This window comes from Clavelina lepadiformis, chromosome 5, assembly GCF_947623445.1.
Source record: "Clavelina lepadiformis chromosome 5, kaClaLepa1.1, whole genome shotgun sequence".
Classification (NCBI taxonomy): Eukaryota; Metazoa; Chordata; class Ascidiacea; order Aplousobranchia; family Clavelinidae; genus Clavelina; species Clavelina lepadiformis.
In genome coordinates, this window is record NC_135244.1 from 18,343,318 (window position 1) to 18,363,252 (window position 19,935).

Genomic DNA, 19,935 nt, shown 5'->3' on the forward strand with positions numbered 1-19,935 from the left:
CTAATCGTAACCGTTTCGATTTGTTGAAATTATATCTTTTTGGTAGACCCAATATACAATTTATTTTTGCTTTGTATGTTCCCTATTCATTTCTATGATTACAGTTTGTTAACGAACATTTTCGCGTGCACTCTCACCTCAGCTAGCAAGTCGTAAACTAAGCTGGATGGGAGTATTCAAGTATGTCACTCAGATAATTTGGGTCCGTTAATATTCTAAATGCCGAAATGGACAGGACAGGGTTAACTACGTAGCAGTGGTTTCCAACCTTTCGGTCCGCAGAATGCTTCTAAAGTGTCTATTTGCAGCATTTATACAGTTGTAAGTTATGTTTGACCACCTTCAGAAAAACAGCCTTCCTGACAGGAATGTTTGGAAGTTTTCGACGAGAAATTGCGCGTGCAAAAACACAAGTTTTGTTGTGCATGCAATGAAGCTTGTTTGTTTGTTTATTTAATATACAATAATTTGTTGTTCAGACACGCTAATTTGTTTGGTTTTATAAATAGGTGTGAAGATGAAAAAGTTAGGCGTGCATATTGATCAATCTCGTTAATGTCACACTTTCCACTATGGTGGCTCATCATGTGAAGCCTGCCATTTTCTTTATATTTGTCTTTCTTCATCTATTGACAACAAAAAAGTCTTTTTTAGTTCGTTTCAGTTCGTTTTAGTCGTTGTAGCTTTGTTTAGTGTAAGGGCCAGGGAATATAGTACAATGATCCTTCAAAGTCCAATGTGTCTTCTGCTGCAGTCAAAAAGTGAATCACATCACCATAGGCAACAAAAGCAGGCTGTGCTAGCAGCTTTTCATTATTGCTACGTAATAAAAAACACAAATGAAAACTCAAGAACTGCACATGATTAGGCCATAATGCTAAATTGTCGCGTCACAATTACCACCGCTCCTTCGTTGTTACTTGACAAGATTCATCTTTGCTGAGTTCCATACCACTGATATGTTCCATGCCTTCGTGATATTTGGTTGGAAAGATTTTTTTCGTTCGCCTCTTAGCTTAATAACTGGAATTATCATCGACCCACTTTGATTCTTTTTAAATTGCGAGCGTTTTGAGCATTGTATCGCAAAGGTTTCATTCAGGTGAATAGAATATGAATTGTTTCAAAAATGATAATTGAAAAACTGTTGCTTAGTATCTATTTTACAGCGATAAGAATCTTACGCCTTGTCTATATGACGTTACGGTACGTAGTCAAGGTGACGTGCAACATAACAGGGCTTAAGAGTTTTCAAAACTGCCCCTTTGGGAATAGCCTACATGTCCAATGCGCATTCAATCGCAATATCGAATAGTTGCTAGATTTTTAAAAAGCTGTGCTTACTAAAAAAAAATGCTTGAATTAGCTAAGTCGATTATTATTGCTCAAAATTGCAAGGAATTCCTGGGCACTGTCAAAAGAATCTTGGAAAAAGCTTGTTTATGGTTTTATGTTAAAAACGTTGGTAATGAAATAAATTTTGCAATCACAGGTGGTTCAAGAAGTATCTGGTATTTAAAATGTGAATGAGAAATTGTCTCTTCCGTTCCACACTTATTATAGTTGTTCACATGCAGCAAAAATTTTCACTTAAAGCACTCATTTTTTATAAGAAATTGTAGAGACCTTTTTTCGGAAAACTAAAAAATTTCGTAATTATTTTCGTTGTTACACGAGCAATTATTTTTTTATTGTTTTTCGGTTTTTAATTGGGACATTTATAAAATTGTTTGACTTTTGTACTGTATGAACAAAAGTCAGCGGTAAACTTCATTTCCGTTTTTTCTAAACTAAAAAACGGTTAATTACTCTGTGAAATCTGGTTCAAATCCAGTTCATATCTTGATAAACTAAGAAAGTCATACATTGCTATAAAATCGGAGCCTGAACATAAGAAACAAAAGGCCAAGTTACTAGAAGTTCCGACAAGAAGTTTTCTTTTATGAAAAATGAGTGTAATTGAAAACAATTTTTGTGCAGCCTTTCAGCCATTTTGAATTTCCGACGCATTTAAAACTATTTCTAATTACCAAAGTTATACTAAGCCCGCCTAGCGCAAGGGCGCTGATAACTTTTCTCAGCGGCGTTTGTCCGTCACTAGGAGTCAATAAAGAGAAGTTAATGACCGCAGATCAATGACCAATAAGTGGGTATGCGATGCCTTAATCGTCTTGAGTCTGCATTTGCCAAGAGACCTAAAAACAATCATACTTCAAGCCTGTAACACCAAAGCGAGCCCGCTTCAATCAAACTTCGCCATTTAATTGCGCTAGTCTAGTGGCTGCGTTTTGCTGTAAGCACACAGCTGCTTTTGTGTTTTGTTGTGTAAGCCGATCAAATTTCTAAGAATTGTTACATTTCCAATTTAATCAGCCCACACACTTTTACTATCACTGTAATCCACACATTAGCTTCCTTTGATCGGTGTTTAACACTACGCCCGATTATACTGAATTCACACAAACTGTATATCCGAGTACAATAAGCATTATTCAAAATCAATAAGTATTTCATCGACATATCAAAAATTGCAATGAGAATATAAATAAACATATGATCCACCATACCGGTAAATACTGCATTGTATTTACCGCTAACTTGTCACTTGTGCTTTTTGGCATACTGCGCCAAGATAGCAAAATTACAAACACAGATTTTCGTGTATTTCCTCCGACAAAGGTGTTCTAACAACTTCACAATAAAACAAGCGAGCGAAAGTATGAATGGAGTCCATGCTTTTTTTCGTGGTTTCACGGAGTGTTCGTTCTTTCATGTTAGCGCAAGCCATCGCGGTCCGTCGTGTTGGGTAAATATTATCGCCGCGCGACCAACAGTCAGTCATTGAAAAGTAGTAGGATACCACAGCGTTATTGTTCGCTGAGAAATCGGAGAGTTTATTTTAAATTCGTTAAGTGGTTTACAAAGCTACTATGTTTTGAGCGACTGTGGTTAATTGTAGCAACATTTTTAGAAGTTATAGAAGGTTTCTCTAGTTCGTATTATGGCGTCGTTAAGCGTTCACGTAAAGGCGCGCTGCTTCACAAGCACACCATGTGTCATTTTTATCTACTTTGTGTCTGTTGCAGAATTTATGACTTTTGTCCGCAGTTGATAACGCTTTTGGGTGCCGTGCGTTAGTTGCTATACCTGTGTGGTGGTAACTTAAAATCGAAGCAGGCAATAGTTTGGAGTTTACCAATCAAACTATGACGGCTACTATGAAATACTTTCGCGTCGTTACTACAGCACTGTAGCGTTGTAACTCATACCAGATCTGTAAAGCGTTCATGAACTGTTTTTGTTGTAGTTATGTTACGTTGCAGTATCTTTAGTGTGCACAAATATGTCTGCTAATGGCCACTTAGGCTACTTCGCAACTTTTGGACAATGTTTCCTCGCAAACGCAGCTATCACTCAAGTACCCGCGTGTTAGATATCGGTTATTGATAGGTTTTGTCGCAATTCCTTTTAGATAACGAGACGCGTCAAAGACAACTGTTAGCATTTCCGTTATTTTAAGTGACAGTCATTGCTTGCTGTTGACCATTGCGTTGGAATATGACGTCATTCACCACCTCGTTAAGAGCATGTTTCCATTCCAGTGGTCAACATAGCGCTGGAATGGTCTGGTTATAATAGACAAGCAGCGCGTGATTTCATCTTGCGAAGGATATTTTTCACTAAGTGAAACGTCACTAAGTAACTTGCAATCGTGTAGCCTGTAGTCAGCTATGCAGCCTACTCGAGATGGAAGGTGAGATAAAGTTTTGCTAAGGTCGTTACGGCACTTGTGAAAGGGCTGATAACGGTAATAATACTTTCCCAAGTGACCTGATATTATATCGCAATATACTCTTCTGGTATGTTTGCGCAGCGTTTAATTTTTCGTAGTATGTTTGGAAAACGTTAACAGCGAGCATCATTAGCGTTATAGTGCAAGGTATTTTGAAACATACACAAATTCACCTATGCCTTATCTTTCCATATTTTTAGCTAACTACAAACTAATACTTGGTCTGTTACAATCAACAAACATTTGCAGTTCTATACAGTCATTTGTTAGTGAACTATAATTTAGTCATACTCATAACCAAACCACAATATAGTGTCAGACATAACAAGGGTTGTCAACTACTGCGAGCCACTTTGTAAGTGTGTTACTTTTATAATTGGAATTGTTTCGATAACGGATATGAGTTTGGATAATTAATTTCTCATAGCTTGTGTATACGTAAACTTGTTTTAATAATTAATGCTGTAGCTTTCTTAGTAATTAATTTATGCCAGCTTAGGCGAAGTTTCCATTTTGGTTTCTCAAAAGTAAATTGACATGGCGGTTGCCTTGTTGGTACGGCATGGCGGTGGTTTTAAGTTGAATTAAACGCCAGTGTCATCATGGAAAAGCCACGGGCAATAATTTTCCGTGCTGACGCTCCGATTACCTCATGAATACTTTGCTTTTATTTTATCCAGCTCTTTGACAAAACATCGCGTTAAAGATCACACAATTTACGTTTATAGTCGAAATGAAACGGGCATGGTGCATCAAATTCTGTATTTACGTAAACATAAAATGCACAACCTAGTTGTTTACTGCCTTTTGGTATTTCAATGTCCGAATTTATACCATGTATATCGGATTATTTGAAATTTGACCGGGGTAAATACCCGATGGGAAAGCTTATCACAACCACGGATTGCGTTATGCAAAGCATCTTCATGTTTTCTTTCATCTTTAACATGTGAAAATTTACGAGTGCATCGCTGATTTAAGTCATCGCAAACTTTCGTCCCAACAAATAAATGTTTTCAAGATAGCGAAAAACGAAAAGTCGGTTACGGAAAATCCCATTTTCCAAAGGTCTGCGATATCAATCGAGCATCAGACAATACGTCTATTACCGCCTTCGTTAAGCCGACTTGGAAACTAACGATACTCTTAAAATCATTGCTTATATGTCGGGCTTCGATTTATTGTTAGCATTGTAACGAACTACTACCGGTGTTAAGGAGAACGGTAAAGAAAGTTCTGAAAAGAGTTATCCCTTGGATCTATAAAAAGTCAACTTTCCGTTAAATTTTACTTTAAATGTAAAGATAGTTTCACCAGCCAGTGTATTTGGTTAGGCTTGAAGAAGCCAGACTCAGTATAAATCGAGTCATTCATTCCAACTTCGGCGTGACATCCACATTGTGTGCTGGTGCGAGAAACGCCGATGTTGGAGCTGATGAATACCGTAACCCAATAATTGTTTTCTGATGCCACAAAACGCCGGTCTATCGCTAAAAGTCTAAACGATACTTTTACCACAGTGACTAAAACTTAACTTGTCTTTTTAGCCGCAGTTGCTTTTTTATGTGACGCCAAGTTTATGTTGATTGTAGGCTACTGTGAAAGTTAAAATAGTTCAACGTATCAGGATCTATGGCAGGGAATTTTTGAATGAGATTTCGTTCTTGTGTTAAAGGAGTTTCTAAAGGCTAATCCTTGACTGACAGTTTTTAAAAGGAAAAACGAATATCCACAGGAAGCCTTGGGTTTAATAGAAAATTAATTGGCTTATGATACTGAACTAGATTGTATCGATTGATTCTGGAACTGGAGCTGTGTCGTTGAATTGAAAGCTGCGTAATGGAATGTGACGGATGTCGTTGGAAAAATTAAGACTATTATGTAGTTATGAGTTATTTAAAATCAGTGATAAAACGCAATAATATTTACAGCATTCCTTTGATGTGTTTAGCCTTGCTTTGTTAGGTTAAAACCTACGCAGTGAAGCGGGCAATAATACTTGGAGTAAATTTAGCATATTTGTCAAGTGTTGACAGAGCCGTTTACTTGAATCAAGTGGTATTATCGACACGGAAACAATTGCCTGTTATCTTGCCGTCTCTGTGGACACTGCCGCACCGCAAGGGTAAAATAAAACTCACGTGCCGCGATCATCGTCCTAATAACGAGGCGAAATAAAATGGAACGGACGGCTCATCACTCGTAATTGGATTTTATTGTGAAACAAAATGCAACGCCCATAGGTTATCAAAAGAGCAGTGTTAGGCTTCGTTTTATTTATGCTGCGAGATTTGCTGTTTTATGTCATACTGAGCGAAGCCCATAAAAGCAGACAAAAGTCGGTGAATTTGCTTGCCTTGGCCATAACTGCCACTTCCCGGAATTAAACCGCAGGTCGTCCAATATATTTAAGAGCGTAGTAAAAACTTTCCAGTACAGCTGCAGCATGCAAGGTCGTTGCTAGGGATTAGACAGTTGTCCTGCTGATTCAGATGCAGTCCTCGTGTATGTAAGTTGTTGGTGATGACAGATTTTAAAATTGATTGCCATGCAGCAAATGCGTTCTTCGATCTCTTTTTGGACCATACGTTGGTGAGAATTATCCTTTAACCCCCTGTTGTAGCACGCCAGAAATTCGATCGCTGTTTGCCGTCGTAATTTTCCCACCTCGTCGACAATTGCGTGGTTATGATTAGGAAGTGGTCGCTCTTAACTTGCTACAACATCAAGTACGAAAGATATTGTTTGCACGTTTGCTATTGTCGGCATTGCAGTACCGACATCAGAAGTTTTAGCCAGTCATCAAAACATAACCTATTTTTGGAAATTACATCATTAATAACCGCTAGCGTTGGGTTCAATGGGTTCAGAGCACAAGGTAATTTCCAGCTTAAATTGTTTCTTCGCAATACGGAACTGACTATTAACGTAACTTATGCTGCTTGGGCCGTATCGTAACCACATACCGCAGGCGTTGAGTTATTGTCGAAATGGGCCAATTATGAAATGGCGCTGGTTATCATGTGCTTTGGTATGTCACAGTCGCAACATTACCGCTTTCTTCAGGGCGAATATGTTGGGTTGTTTGCTCTGGAAATTTCAATAGTTTTGATGAGTGAATATATTAAATATACTAGTAATCATTACATAGGAAAACTATGTACTAATTCCTAGATTATTTAGAATAAAGGTTACTAAACCTACATATTTTATATAGAGCCAAGGATTTAAGAGCATGTGTAACAGTAACTAGATTCCTTCAGTTTTTCGTGTATGCAGTTATTATTTCAGCAGCATTTGTTATCTTCAGAGTCCAGTTACATAATTGTATTGGTGAAAAACATATTAAAGCGCCGTGTCTTTGAGCGATGGGATATCAGGAGGTTTATCAAACGAGATCTAAAGGAATACATACAGCCCGGCGCCATGAAAATGACTTAAATGAACACAATTGTCCACTCAACAACGGAAGATCAGTTAAAGAAACAAGAAATGCAGATTTCCGGCAATTTCACAAACGTGCCACATTAAAATATGCAACTTTGTCGTTGTGTTGCCTCTTCTTGCTACTGGACTCCGCTACCGGGCAACGACATATTGGTCTTCAACCGAGCAGGACCATGTTTCCCGCACTTTCCAGAGAAGAGGACTTTAATCCGGGAATGGAGGATCCTACTCGAAGATTTCTGGAGAAACCCTGCATCTTCAGCGCGTCCGCCGGGACACTTTTTAATCAGTCGATGATGGATGAGATTGGGAAGATGAATCCATCCATTAGCACGGATGCGAGTTTGATAGAGGTGAGAATGTCGAATCCACAGGTATAACGATTATTTTCTTTTATCGGTCTTTACACTAAATGGAACACCGATAAGAGCGGGTTTAAACTGAGGCTGTAAGTTATGTGAGATGAAAAAATGTGGTTTTCTTTGGACGCTATATACATGAAATGGTTGCACCGTCGCGTTTATCGCTATGGCAAGTAATTAAGACTGTCCAGTACATGGTCGATAATTGCGACAGGTGTTGTAATTTACTGCGGTTTTTGGGACTTTATGTCATTTATCCGTCATGGTTTATCAGTTATATGGTTTATGAATTTTCACGCTATATGCTAACTTGTAAAAAAAATCCCGTAGAGATTTCCCGTCTAGATAATTTTATATTGATGGTTATACTGAGATATACTACCATATACTTTAATAAATACTATAATAGTAGTAATAATACTATAAAATACTGTAATACTAGTATACTACATATACTTTTCCGATATACTATAACTATACTATTGATACGTTAGCAACCAATTAAAGTTGCGAATTGTGTTTGGTGTTATCGGGTTTTCACGTTTAGCAAATGGAACATGTCTCAAAAAGACTATAATTGTAATGTAATGCAGATTAAATCATTGCAGCGAATCACCAAACACTGCACATACTTCCCTTTTACCAACCAACACTTAAAGTGACAAACCAGTCAGCATCGCTTTGCATGTAGTTTGTAGTTTGCAATCAGCTACTGTATAATGATTAGCAATGTGTTTACGAAGTTGCCCTCGGTGGGACTTGGGAATCAATTCCGTTTTAATCCCTGTGGAATCTCATATAAGCTTACCTTTGCGTGGAAATGTCCAAGTGTATTCATTTAGCTTCATTGTCGACAATGTGGACTTATTTTCTCTGCCTAATTTACGATGCTTTTTCCGAAATGTGTTCAGGAATACAGAACTGCGATGATAGCTTTTCCAAGTTTCATTTTCTTTGCCGACTTTCTTGACAACAATTTTTATATAAAAAATACGCGGTAAAGGTCAAAAACCTTTTCAGCTAAAAAGCTTGCCCGAACTCCCAAGGTTTAAAAGGAAATATTTGTCATTGTTTCAATAAGACACCCGCTGAACATTCTGCCACGCCGCTGTGATGATGCCACTGAGCTAACAGACGGTTGTATGACTGTTAATAAACCCCGAGACGAAACGGTTATTGCGCCTTTCTAGAATCGGCATTGTCTTTAATAACCGTTCCATTCGACCCTGTAAGCGACTTGTGATAATGTACCATGGTTAACCCGTTTCATTACGTCAGCAGCATGCCGTGCTAACTTATTGGCCTATGCAGGGTCAATGTCCTTGGAATGCATTTAACGTGTCTAGTTTTACAACTTAACCTATCTCATTAAATTGCCGAAACAGCGGCGTAAAATTCTGCCGTAATGAATATTTCCCCTTTATCGGATCCAGATCTGATAACTCCGGAACAACCCAAACTCCGTAATAAAATTTCTACATAAAAATTTAAAAAAAATCTTCATACATACTTTAGTTATAAACTTGATCTTTGTCGATAAAAACAACCACATTCACCGATGTATAGCGGAATGTTAATCGACCATCTATCCATCATCAAAACACTGACAGAGCTTTATATAACGTATATATAGGTGCTAAGGTTGGTAATAGGTGCAATAGGAATAAACAGTAAAAACTATTTACAGACTCAGAAACATAGCCTATAGCTGCTGCGAAAAGCTCCAAGTAATAAAAAAGCACAAACATACTCGGGCATTGTAATGACAACACAGGAAGCAAATTTTGGCCGCAAGTGTTTTACCACTCATTTGAAAAAACATCTGTTTTGGAAGTGTGAAGACTTTATGACTTCCAAGCTATATACACCTAACCTGCATTTTTATGCCATGCAAAGCAGAGCATGACTGAGTACTGCAGACGGTGATTTAACTTCTTGTTAATTTTTAACGAGCAGCAATTATTCTACCATTGCTTTTTGGAACATTTGTTCTATGCAGATTTTGAAGCACGAATCCCCTTTTTTCCGCCAATATGCCAATACGCCAATACCAATGTAAGTATGTAACTCTTATACAAATCTGGGATACGGTGTTTCACGTGCGGCGGCACAAAGAACAAGAGTATATTTGTAAAATTGGGTTATTTGATGTGTGATGTGCAATTACTTTTGCTGTCTGCTGCAGCTATCTCAATTGTCTGAAAGCGAGGCCGAAAATTATTTCGGCACAATTCAGCTTTAAAGGCGATGCTTTTTTCACCTTCAAATTGTTTTGTGTGAAAAAAGTTTAAAAGTTTTCTAGAAATTGTTCAAACAAGATACAATTTCAGTCAAAGTAGGCCGAAAATAGTCGCGTAAAATTGTTTCAAAATTGTACAATAATGGCTACTTATTCGATTCGTCTTTTTCAAGACAAAATTGACCAATTACGTGTTTTTGTACTGACATCTTTGTTTTCTATGGCCGGACCGCCCGCGTAATTACGTCATGATTGAAATGATCGGACGTCGTTTGTTTTTCTTCACTTTTTCGCTTGAAACTGTCGTTTACAACACCGCCACGCGATGCATTATAGATTGTGTTCAAGGATTTCAGCGGCAGTTTATTACAAAACGCGCTATAAAATATTCATATCTCTTAAGATAATCTTGTATACCGATGCTGCCACCAGTCGCTTGCTAATTACAACTTTACGGGTACTACTACAGCATGTTGTAATCGTTGAAAAAGATAATCTTGCAGGATACTGACGTCCTTTCACAATAATCTGATGTTTATCAAACGTTGTGGGGTAAAAAGTGCTTTGTTTAAATAATAAGCGGGACTAAAATCAACAAAATATGCCTTGTATGTACAAAAGCTGTAGATACTAGACATAAATTTGCTCTACATACGCAACAGCTGTAGCCTGCCTCCAACTGTCTGCATAGCTCCAAATCATTGTAGAAAAAGCGTTTGATGCTTATGCGACAAGTTGGGAAACGAATGGGCAGTTCGCTATTCTATTTGCGCTTTCGTTTGCTTTTGGTGTTACGGAATTTCGCGTCCTTTTCTTGTAAGCTTCGACACCAACAACAAAGCAGAACCGACTGTATTTGTGTCACCGTCGTTTCAAAAAATATTCTTTGCGTTGCGTTGGTCAGCTCAAATAAACATCATAATGTGCTGGTGTGTTTTGAAATTTATGTGTTTCGCTTTCGCTGATTTGTACCAGGAGCAAATCTGTCGGCGCTTTTATAGTGAACAAGTAAAACGTTGTAATAATTGATTCATACCATATACGTATTGTTTGATGAGCACCGCTTTAATATCGACTTACTTAATTTATTGGTGCTTTAAAATCTTTCTGAACACGCGTTTCGTAAACCATTCTGAATTATATGAGTCGCAAACGAAGACCATCATATTTTCTCACCCCAACAAGTTCTATGTAAGTGAAATACTGCATGAGGGTCCAACAGGCATTCCAGTACTACCTGCTAAATTCTAAAACATTAATTCGAAAAGAGTTGAGATAATGTTACAATCCGAGGCAACAGTTGAAATTAGATGCGTAATTGCTGGTACCAATGCGGGAATGGCACGTGGAAGTAATTATCCCGAAAATGAAGATGAATTGGTCAGAACATAACGTCAAATGCGACAGTGTTAGTTATCTTAAAAAATTATGCTAAATGTCACCAAACAAGTAAAATGCGAACGGTATATGATGTTAAAACTCTACAACGCTGTTGTTGATATTGGCAAATAATATCGTGCAAATCGGCAATTGCGATTTAACCTTATCGTAGCGCAAAGTGTAAGCCTTTACGTTCAGGTGTTGTTGCGATGTTATGAAAAATGTTGTGTGGACACAATGAAAACACCACTGTGTTACCCACTGCCATGTATTTTTAATGACTCGATTACATTTGATCAATAATCGAGTTTTCATAACGTCCCATCACGTCATACTCGCAAAGCAGGATTTTTGTTATTTTATGCCAACCATTCACACCGTAACCAAAACAAACGAGATCTTTGTCGATAATCATAATATTGACCCTAACCTGCTTTGGTATGTAGTAATCCCATATCATGTATGGCAAGAGCTTATACGCTTTGTGCTTATGAATGATTCAACTCAACTCAAAGAAAGGAGTGTGAGTGACAGCGAAAAACGCGTTGTCGCTTAATTGCTGATTCCAGAGTTACGGAAACGCTTCCTTTTGCACGTTATGGGCCTCGTATATTCATATTGACGGACTCGTTTCTGATTATTTTTCTGTGCAATGTTTAATTAAATCCGCGTTATATCGATGCAATGATCCGCATATACGGGTAATTGTGGGACGTTTGGTCCGTGCAGCATTTAACCGACAAGGTTCATTCACACTGCAACGTTTTATTACTCAAATCGGGGCTTTCATGCACCCTGCAACCGCTGGTTGTTTGTTTATTTGCATCAGTTCTATATTGGATGGGCTCTGGATTGATAATGTTGGATTAAAAACTTACCAACGAAACTTAGCGGCTTATTAAAATGAATTTAGCAGTTTCCGAAAATACTTTTTGGCCTCTGGAATAAGTTCATTGATTGAATCGGACCATTCGTCTTTTAATGAAATGTAATTTTATAAGCGATTATTTATTGAGCGGCTTATGTCTGTTCAAAGTTATTGATCCATTTTCAATTTATTCATCTTTGCTGGTTGATTGCGCAGGTGGAGAAACGCTGATTACGTGAGGTCCATAAAAAAGTGATTGGGCAGATTTCACAAAATTCCCCTCGTTCATAACCGTATTGATTTCTATGTACTTGGTTGTAATCATAAAGCGAGTATACTTTCCATCGCAAAGTGTTATTTGAGGTGTCATATCGATCGTCCATCAGAACTTGCACAAAAACAAGCTTGGTAGTAAGGAATCGTCGCCGAGTCTTGTGTAAAGACTTTCCTTAGTCCAAGAATAAAGATTGTGATATCATATCATATCTTTTGAACCTTCTCGCCAAATTGGTATCGTATATACAGATAAAGTCATACCTTACCGGCTTTTGGTGTTTCGGGTTTCGTTTAAATCAATTTTATAGATGAAACTGCACGACAGTTTTTTATCATTTTTTCAAGAATTTTAATGATTTCATTTTTCCTTGCCTAGGCGGTCATTCGTGTGTAAAACTTTCAAAGTTATCGCTTATACGTAGAGAAAATATCTTTGTCTGCTGGTCTTTAAAACCGTATTACAACAGAGAGCAAACTAACAGGTAAAAAATGCGAGTCAGTTGTTGCCTTGAACACGACGTGCCTGTACATGTTTTAGATCATCAAGTAAGGCGCTTCGCTTGTCATCGCACTGTGATTAATTTTCTGTAATGACTGTACACGACGACGTTTGGTCCCGATAAGAAATAAATTGCATCTTGGCGCCAAGTTTATGCAGAAACTTTCAAGTGATAGTCCACTGTCAGACTGAAAGCAAATCTTTGGGGGATAAACAGCTGATCGATGGAAAGCTAACTGTTTTCTCCCAGCTGGGTTATGCCAACCAAAGCTAGGTCGACAATGACCGTTTCAGCGACCGTAAAGTTGGCTGCTGGGTAATCCAGGCACTTGGGCGTGAGATTAGACAGGTTATTATGCCGATATAGGTATTTTGCTTATGGACATCGAAATCCTTGTGTAAAGTTCCAACGGTTGGCGGCTTTGTCAATTTTGTTTTATTGCCTTCCAATGATTAAAAAAACTACTTAACTATTCCAAGGTTAAAGTTCCGAAAATAGATTTAAAAATGGAAATATCCTGTTGTCAATGGCTTCGTTATCCTTCGTTAATGGACAAAACAAACAAAAGAACTTCACCCATAACTAGAACGACTGATTGCCCATGTCCATGCCTAAAGCCTTATACGCAAGCCTTTTTCCCGAGAGGTTTTGCATATCTAGTCATGGATGTGGTTCGAAGGCAATTTTGATATTATCCCTTTGCTGTGGTAACAGTTGCATGGTTGATTGAATGTGATACACTAGATACAGCATGCATATGGAATGGTGATTCATCGCAAACAAAACTTGATATTTTTGAAAAAAGTATTCCATGCATAAACATAGAATCGTCTCGTCATTTATATATTAGTTCCATGAAATTACGAAAACGACATTTTGTCATAGAAAAATTGTAAAATATGTGAAAGCCTTAATCGAGACCCCACTCTATTTTCTTGTTTGTCCTTTCACTAAGTACTCGCTTCGCACTTACAAGCGAATGATTTGATATGTTTGTGCAACACACAGAAGTGAAATAAATTTCGTATCTTATTACATCACTGAGACCGAACAAGGAGCGTTGTCTGTAATGAGGCGGGGAGTACTTGGCTTATATGGGAGGTTTTCGAAATAAAACACAAAACTGAATACACAGACTTTTCGAAGTCTAAACGTCTCTTTGCAAAATAGTTTGATGTATTTTGAGTGTAGTTATTTAATCGAACAGGTTGCATAAATTAAAATAACTTTCTTGTGCTCTTTCGTAGGTTCAAATTTCTAACCCTGAACTGAGCGACTGGATCATTTACAACAAATCCCGAGCTCTGCTCCAGGGTGTACCTCTAAAAAGTCATGTTGGACTTCGGTACCAGGTCTTAGTCAGCGCACTTACTGTTAACAGCAAGGAACCTATCAACCTTTCCTGCCTTGTATTCGTAGAAGCGGATAAAAAGCCCATCTTTGCGTCCGATAAACGGCTGCGATGGCGGCCAGGTACGGACGCGATAGGCTGCTTGCCTAACGAACCGGTGGTCCATTTGGTGTTGTGGCTGGACGCGACCAAGGACGATTTAAGTCCAAAGAAACGAGTCAGTTTGCTTGAGAATCTCATCGAGACTTTCTCCACCGTGAAAACTTTTACTCCGGAATTAGCCACCATCGAAATTAGAAGCACGAATCCACACAGAGGATTTTTATCTGGAAACGGAAATAGTAAAAAGGAGTCAGATGATCTCCCGGAAGTTGCTTTATCCTGGCCACTGGGTTGCGGAACAGACTCAGTCGCTCCGACGGATCTTGATCAAGTCGAATCCGCCTCCCAGAATGGATCTCTAGCGCTAGCTGTCGGACACGATATTATCATGTGGAGTGCAGAAAACAGAAAACCGAAACAGACTCGCGGCCGTGATATAAAAAGATACAAAAGGTCGGTGATATATTTATGTCAGTCTTGATAAGTGATTAAGTTAATTTATGGTTAATTTGATTTCCCACCTTAACCTATGCTCACTTTGATTACGTTTTTTTCATGTTCGTTTTACACACTGTGAGTCTGTGATACAAAAATATAAGTACATTGGCGCCCGCAACGTATACGCACAACACGCACGTGCGCACCAATTTTCAGCTTTGTGTTTTCTGAACTTACGCTTTAAAGTATTTTTGACTCGAAAAACTTTTAGGCTGTCATCCTTTTAGTTTCAGAGCCATATTTATCGTCCCTGTTTGCAAACGTATTTATCACATACACGTCACTTCGTTCTATGTGATTGATTTTTACTGGCTAACCTCAGCAAAAAAATCTATGAAACCAACAGAGATTTTATTGCGTAATGATTATAAAGTATTGCTTCCAAATTACTCACAATTAGTCTTTGCTTCGTGTTGAATAATTATAATTAATATGAAGAACACAAGAACCATCCGTAATTAATTTGCGTCGTGTACTATTGTTTACTTAATAATTGTACGCAGCAAGTGAGATAGCAAATCCATACAAAAGCACAGCACTTGATAAAGCAAATGGTTACTTATAACAAGAAAAATGTATAACGTTAAAACAGACATTTTGTTAAACATTTTTTGTCATTTTGACCTCGCAAAACATAGAAAAAGCGGGTTATACAGAATTACAAAATAGTTGTTTACAAAGTTTTAAAATCGTCCACAAAAAATTACCCGCTACTGTACGTATAAATTTGAAAGTAGGATTCATTTCTAGGCGTTTTAAAGCTCTTTTGAAGTGTGAAAGAGCAAAATGTTTGCGCTCCGCACATTTTGGGCGGCGATGGTGTTGGCTTTCGAAAATTTTTAAATCTACACAACACAATACTAAATACGTCCCTGGACACAAGGTGAATTTGTAGAGCTCAATACAGCTGCATCGTTACCGGCATAAAATAATTCTGTGTGTACAATTTGAAAATATTCTGCGGGCGCCTCTGTGCGTATAGAGCAACTTGTAATATTTTTGTATCCATTTAAAACATTCATTGGATTCTCTTTATCACAAATGTATCTTATGCAGACAAATTAAACCGAGTCAGTTCGCTTCTCCTGTACCTCCCAATCTTCTTGCTACTCCGGGATCAGGATCTCTTTCTAATTCTGACGTCGAACCATTCGATGAGTCTCAATCACGTTCCTCCAGGAGGTCCTCACATCATCGTATCATGATCCCGGAATCCCCTGGAATCAAACCTCCTCCGTCCACCCCGGCAATAAAAGTTCCGGACAGGCCGGCGCCTCCCGTTCCGAGCAGTCCTGGGATTTCCAGAGATAATTTGCGCCTCTCAATAAACGAACCTACAGGTCACCATCCTCAAAAAGATGCAGGAGTCGATGACATCCATGCCACAGCCGCAACCTACTTTGAATATCGGATTCCTCGCAACGCTTTTCGTGATGAAGAAGATGGCAACACCAGATCCTTGTCCTTGAGTCTGTCAAAATTCGGAACTCCGTTTACTGGAAGCAAGTGGTTGATGTTGGACTCTCCATCTCAAACACTGTTCGGAGTTCCACCGAGATCGTACAAAAGCATCCCTGGGGTATGTCAAGTGACCTAATCCCCGTGGAAAGTGTATGTGTTTAAGTTTCTATTTTCGTTGTATCGTCTGTGGCAAGAATTGCAAGCTTGATCTTAATCGATAGTGGGATAAATATTGCCTAAACCAGCAGTAATTATTGTTCCAATATACAATCATTGGAGCTGAGTATAAATTTTTTTTTTCAGGCGCAGTCCGCTTTTGTTCTCACAGCCAACGACACTTCGGGAAGAACAGTAACTGACAACTTTGCTGTTCATTATTCACAGCGACCCAGGCCAGCTAATCATCGAATCACAATTTCCTTCACGTATAATAAAAAGCAACCCACTCTAACCGTGACCTCACTTTTCCTTCGCCGCCTGAGCTCAGCGCTGGGTGCAGGTATGTCAGATATACGTCCGCCGGGCCACTTTACCGTGCAGAAAACGGATTTCCGTTCCAACTTCCAGCAGCTTACTTGGTTTGACAACACAGCCAATTCAAAAAAGCGTTGCGACCGCGGCAGGATTGAGAATTGGTGGAGGATCATCACTGGCCTGGGTGTGGACTACGGAAAACTTTCTGCCAAACCTACTTCAGCATTTATCCGCAATTTTTCACCCGATTTCCTTTTACGCTCGGCTAAAATTTCTCTGTTTGGACCCTGCTCCGAACCCAAAACCAAAGCTACTTTGCCCCCACCCCCGCCGCCTCCTTTAAAAACGAAACCCATTGTAAAAAAAACTATAACTGAAACCGCAACAACCACCAGTAAGTTTCCCCCAGTCATAGATTTACTGCCTGACCCAACTCCAATAACTATCAAGAAGCTTGATCCATCCAACACCCCTGACAAGCAAGCGTCTATTAATCAGCCTACAAAAACATTCCCCGACAAAAACGACCAACTCCTTCCACGGTATTCAGCGCCATATTTAACGGATCCGGAACACGTCATTGTATTGTCCGCTAGGGTCGGGCGAATAAGCAAGGCTGCTATCAGCAGGGGTCTGTTTGTGACGAATAATCCCAACACCTACGGAGAAGACTTAACCCTCCAACTGTTACCTTGGGGCGACGGTGAAGCCGACTGGGTTACCCTGGACACAAAGGACTGGTACCTGATTGCTCTTCCTCAAGCACCAGATGTACAACCCTTGCACCAGCTAAACTCAACGCACAGAGAATGGAAAGGAGGAGTTCGTGCATTAGACCAGTGGCAACGGTCGTCTCAACGCGTCCGTGCCCGAATCATTTTGCCGGATTGGTCGCCTAACGACGATACCTTGGATGCTGGTGTTACGCATCTGTTCAAAATGACTATTTTAAACTACGCTCTGCATGTAAGTAGTTTTCAATCTGTCGTACAGTGCTTTTATTATGATTAAGTTGGTAATATATGATGGTTTAAGTTGATAATATATGATGGCGATGGTTTATGATTATTTGAAGTTTGCTAGATGCAAGTCAAATTCAGCTGAAGACAAACTTCTATTTTCGATAACAAAATTTATTATTTGCAAACTTGTTACCGATCAGTCATTTAACCTTTATCAATTATACAAACCTTTTTATTGTAATATTTTGTAAAATTATATCATTTTGTTTTAGAATTTCACTACACTCGACTCCGATAGGCTCATGCGGACAATAAGGGACATATACGGCGATTCCGATCTCAACAACTTGTACATTTACCCGCCGGAGTCTGGCTCTGTGATCTTCTCATGGCTCAACCTTACCTTAGCCTCGGAAGACCATTGCCCTTATAAAGGCATTGCCGACATGGCTGACGTAATCTTTGAGAAAGTTGGTTCAAAGTACCACGTAAAGTCGGAAGTAATGCAAAAGTGAGTTAGTTGAAATCGTTTGGTTTACGATTTTCAGAAATTTTTATTAACTATTTTTTACAGTTGTTGTGTAAAGGCTAAACAGCTGTGAATGCATGTCGTAAACCATAAGTTCAAAAGTCAACACCATCGTTATTTTACTTCAAACGAGGACCGATTACTCCTCCCACTATAATGCAGCCTTTACGACACAAGATTACAGTTAATCATAAAATTTATGTTTGCTCAATGTTGTCTTTTTAATCTAGGTTAAAGGACGCAGGCTTCGATGTCGAGAATATAGCCTTAAAAAACAAGAACGCTTGTACCAAGTATCCCAAGACCATATCCAGCAGTACTCCAGCACCTAAAACCACTGCTGCCGCCGTGCCAGTCGATAGCGCACCTACAAGCAGCGGTGGTACCACGAGCATCATTATAATAGCAGTCGTGCTCTCCTGCGTTGTGTTTTTGGTGGTAATTGCAGTGGTCAAGTGCAGAAGTTCTGCACGACGGAAAAGAAAAGACAAGGAGCAAAAGAATAAGGCCACGGATTCGCTGATTGCCCCCGGCGCATCCCATCATTTCGGTGAATACAAGAAAAGCGGAGACGTAAGCCCTGAACAGAAGTTCCGCTATAAACCCGGCACCCCAATCGTTTTTGACGGGGAAACGGAAAACGGACGTTTTGCCGCTCCGTTGCTGCCAAGTCAGCAAACTAGTTTTATAACGCGTCCGTCGCCAAGTTCTAGTTGTGGGGAGCCCGGGAATGACAAAACTCTCCTGACGGACACTTCCCCGAGTGACGGAAACGACGTCCGCCCCCCACCGCCTCCTTATATCCGCAAATAACACCGGTTTATGCCTTTGCATTTTATAATAATCCACTGTACCTTGTCCAGCTGCAGTTTTTCATTCGCTTTAACATTTCCTTCACAACCAGGAAATATGGCGTATTGCGCAGGATTCCCATTCGCATTGACACGGAAGATATGTTACTATTTACCAAGCGTACTATGTCGTAAAGTTTCGCGTTGACATATTTGCATTTGAATTTACTTTGCCACTGTATGAAACCTCTTCTTGTTATTAGTTTTAATTTTTCTTATGCGTCATCGTGCACAATTTTGTTTCTTTTATTTTTTTGTATGTCTTTGTAAGATTAATTATCAGCGGTGTAATTTCTTTATAATGTTCTTTTAATTTCACCAAACGAGCAATCATTGCGCAATTACGATTTTGTATTCGGGTTTGATGTTACTGTAGAATAGTTACAGTAGGTGAGCTACATTCTTACGAATTTATGTTGAGACCAAAGGTATTCCGACGCGATATTTATGAGGTAGGCGTTTAAGTTGAACTTAATTTGAAGCTTGAGTTTTAAGCCATAGTTTAAGACAATGTATCAAGCCGAAATAGAGTCAGCGTTCCAAATTGCGGTCAAGTTAAGACCTGTAGTCCACATTGCTCAAAATTGCATTTAGACATAAATTTTCATGGGATGGGTCTTGCAAGGTTACATAACAGCAGCATTTAATGCTAGTTACAAGTTCTTTTTGTTTGGAAAGTGACAACCAAACAGAGTTGTTTTAAACCTTCTTCCTGCATAAGTCAGTGATCATGGTCAGGCAAACCCTACGTAAAGAAAGGATCTATGTAGCCTAAGTAAGTGGTCATTCCCTAAGCAGTTATTAGGCCCACGCGTAATTGCAAACTCCAAAATTAAGTATTT

The 19,935-nt window shown here is 39.0% G+C and overlaps 1 protein-coding gene across 1 annotated transcript; it reads left to right on the forward strand.

Annotated features, from left to right (window-relative positions):
- Nucleotides 1–6,989: 6,989 nt before the first annotated feature.
- On the forward strand, nucleotides 6,990–19,491 carry LOC143459891 (uncharacterized). Its single transcript, XM_076957206.1, has 6 exons — nucleotides 6,990–7,593; nucleotides 14,113–14,771; nucleotides 15,873–16,395; nucleotides 16,581–17,717; nucleotides 17,986–18,224; nucleotides 18,473–19,491. The coding sequence occupies exons 1-6, from the start codon at nucleotides 7,162–7,164 to the stop codon at nucleotides 19,053–19,055; spliced, it is 3,573 nt and encodes a 1,190-aa protein (XP_076813321.1). The 5' UTR covers nucleotides 6,990–7,161; the 3' UTR covers nucleotides 19,056–19,491.
- Nucleotides 19,492–19,935: the final 444 nt, after the last annotated feature.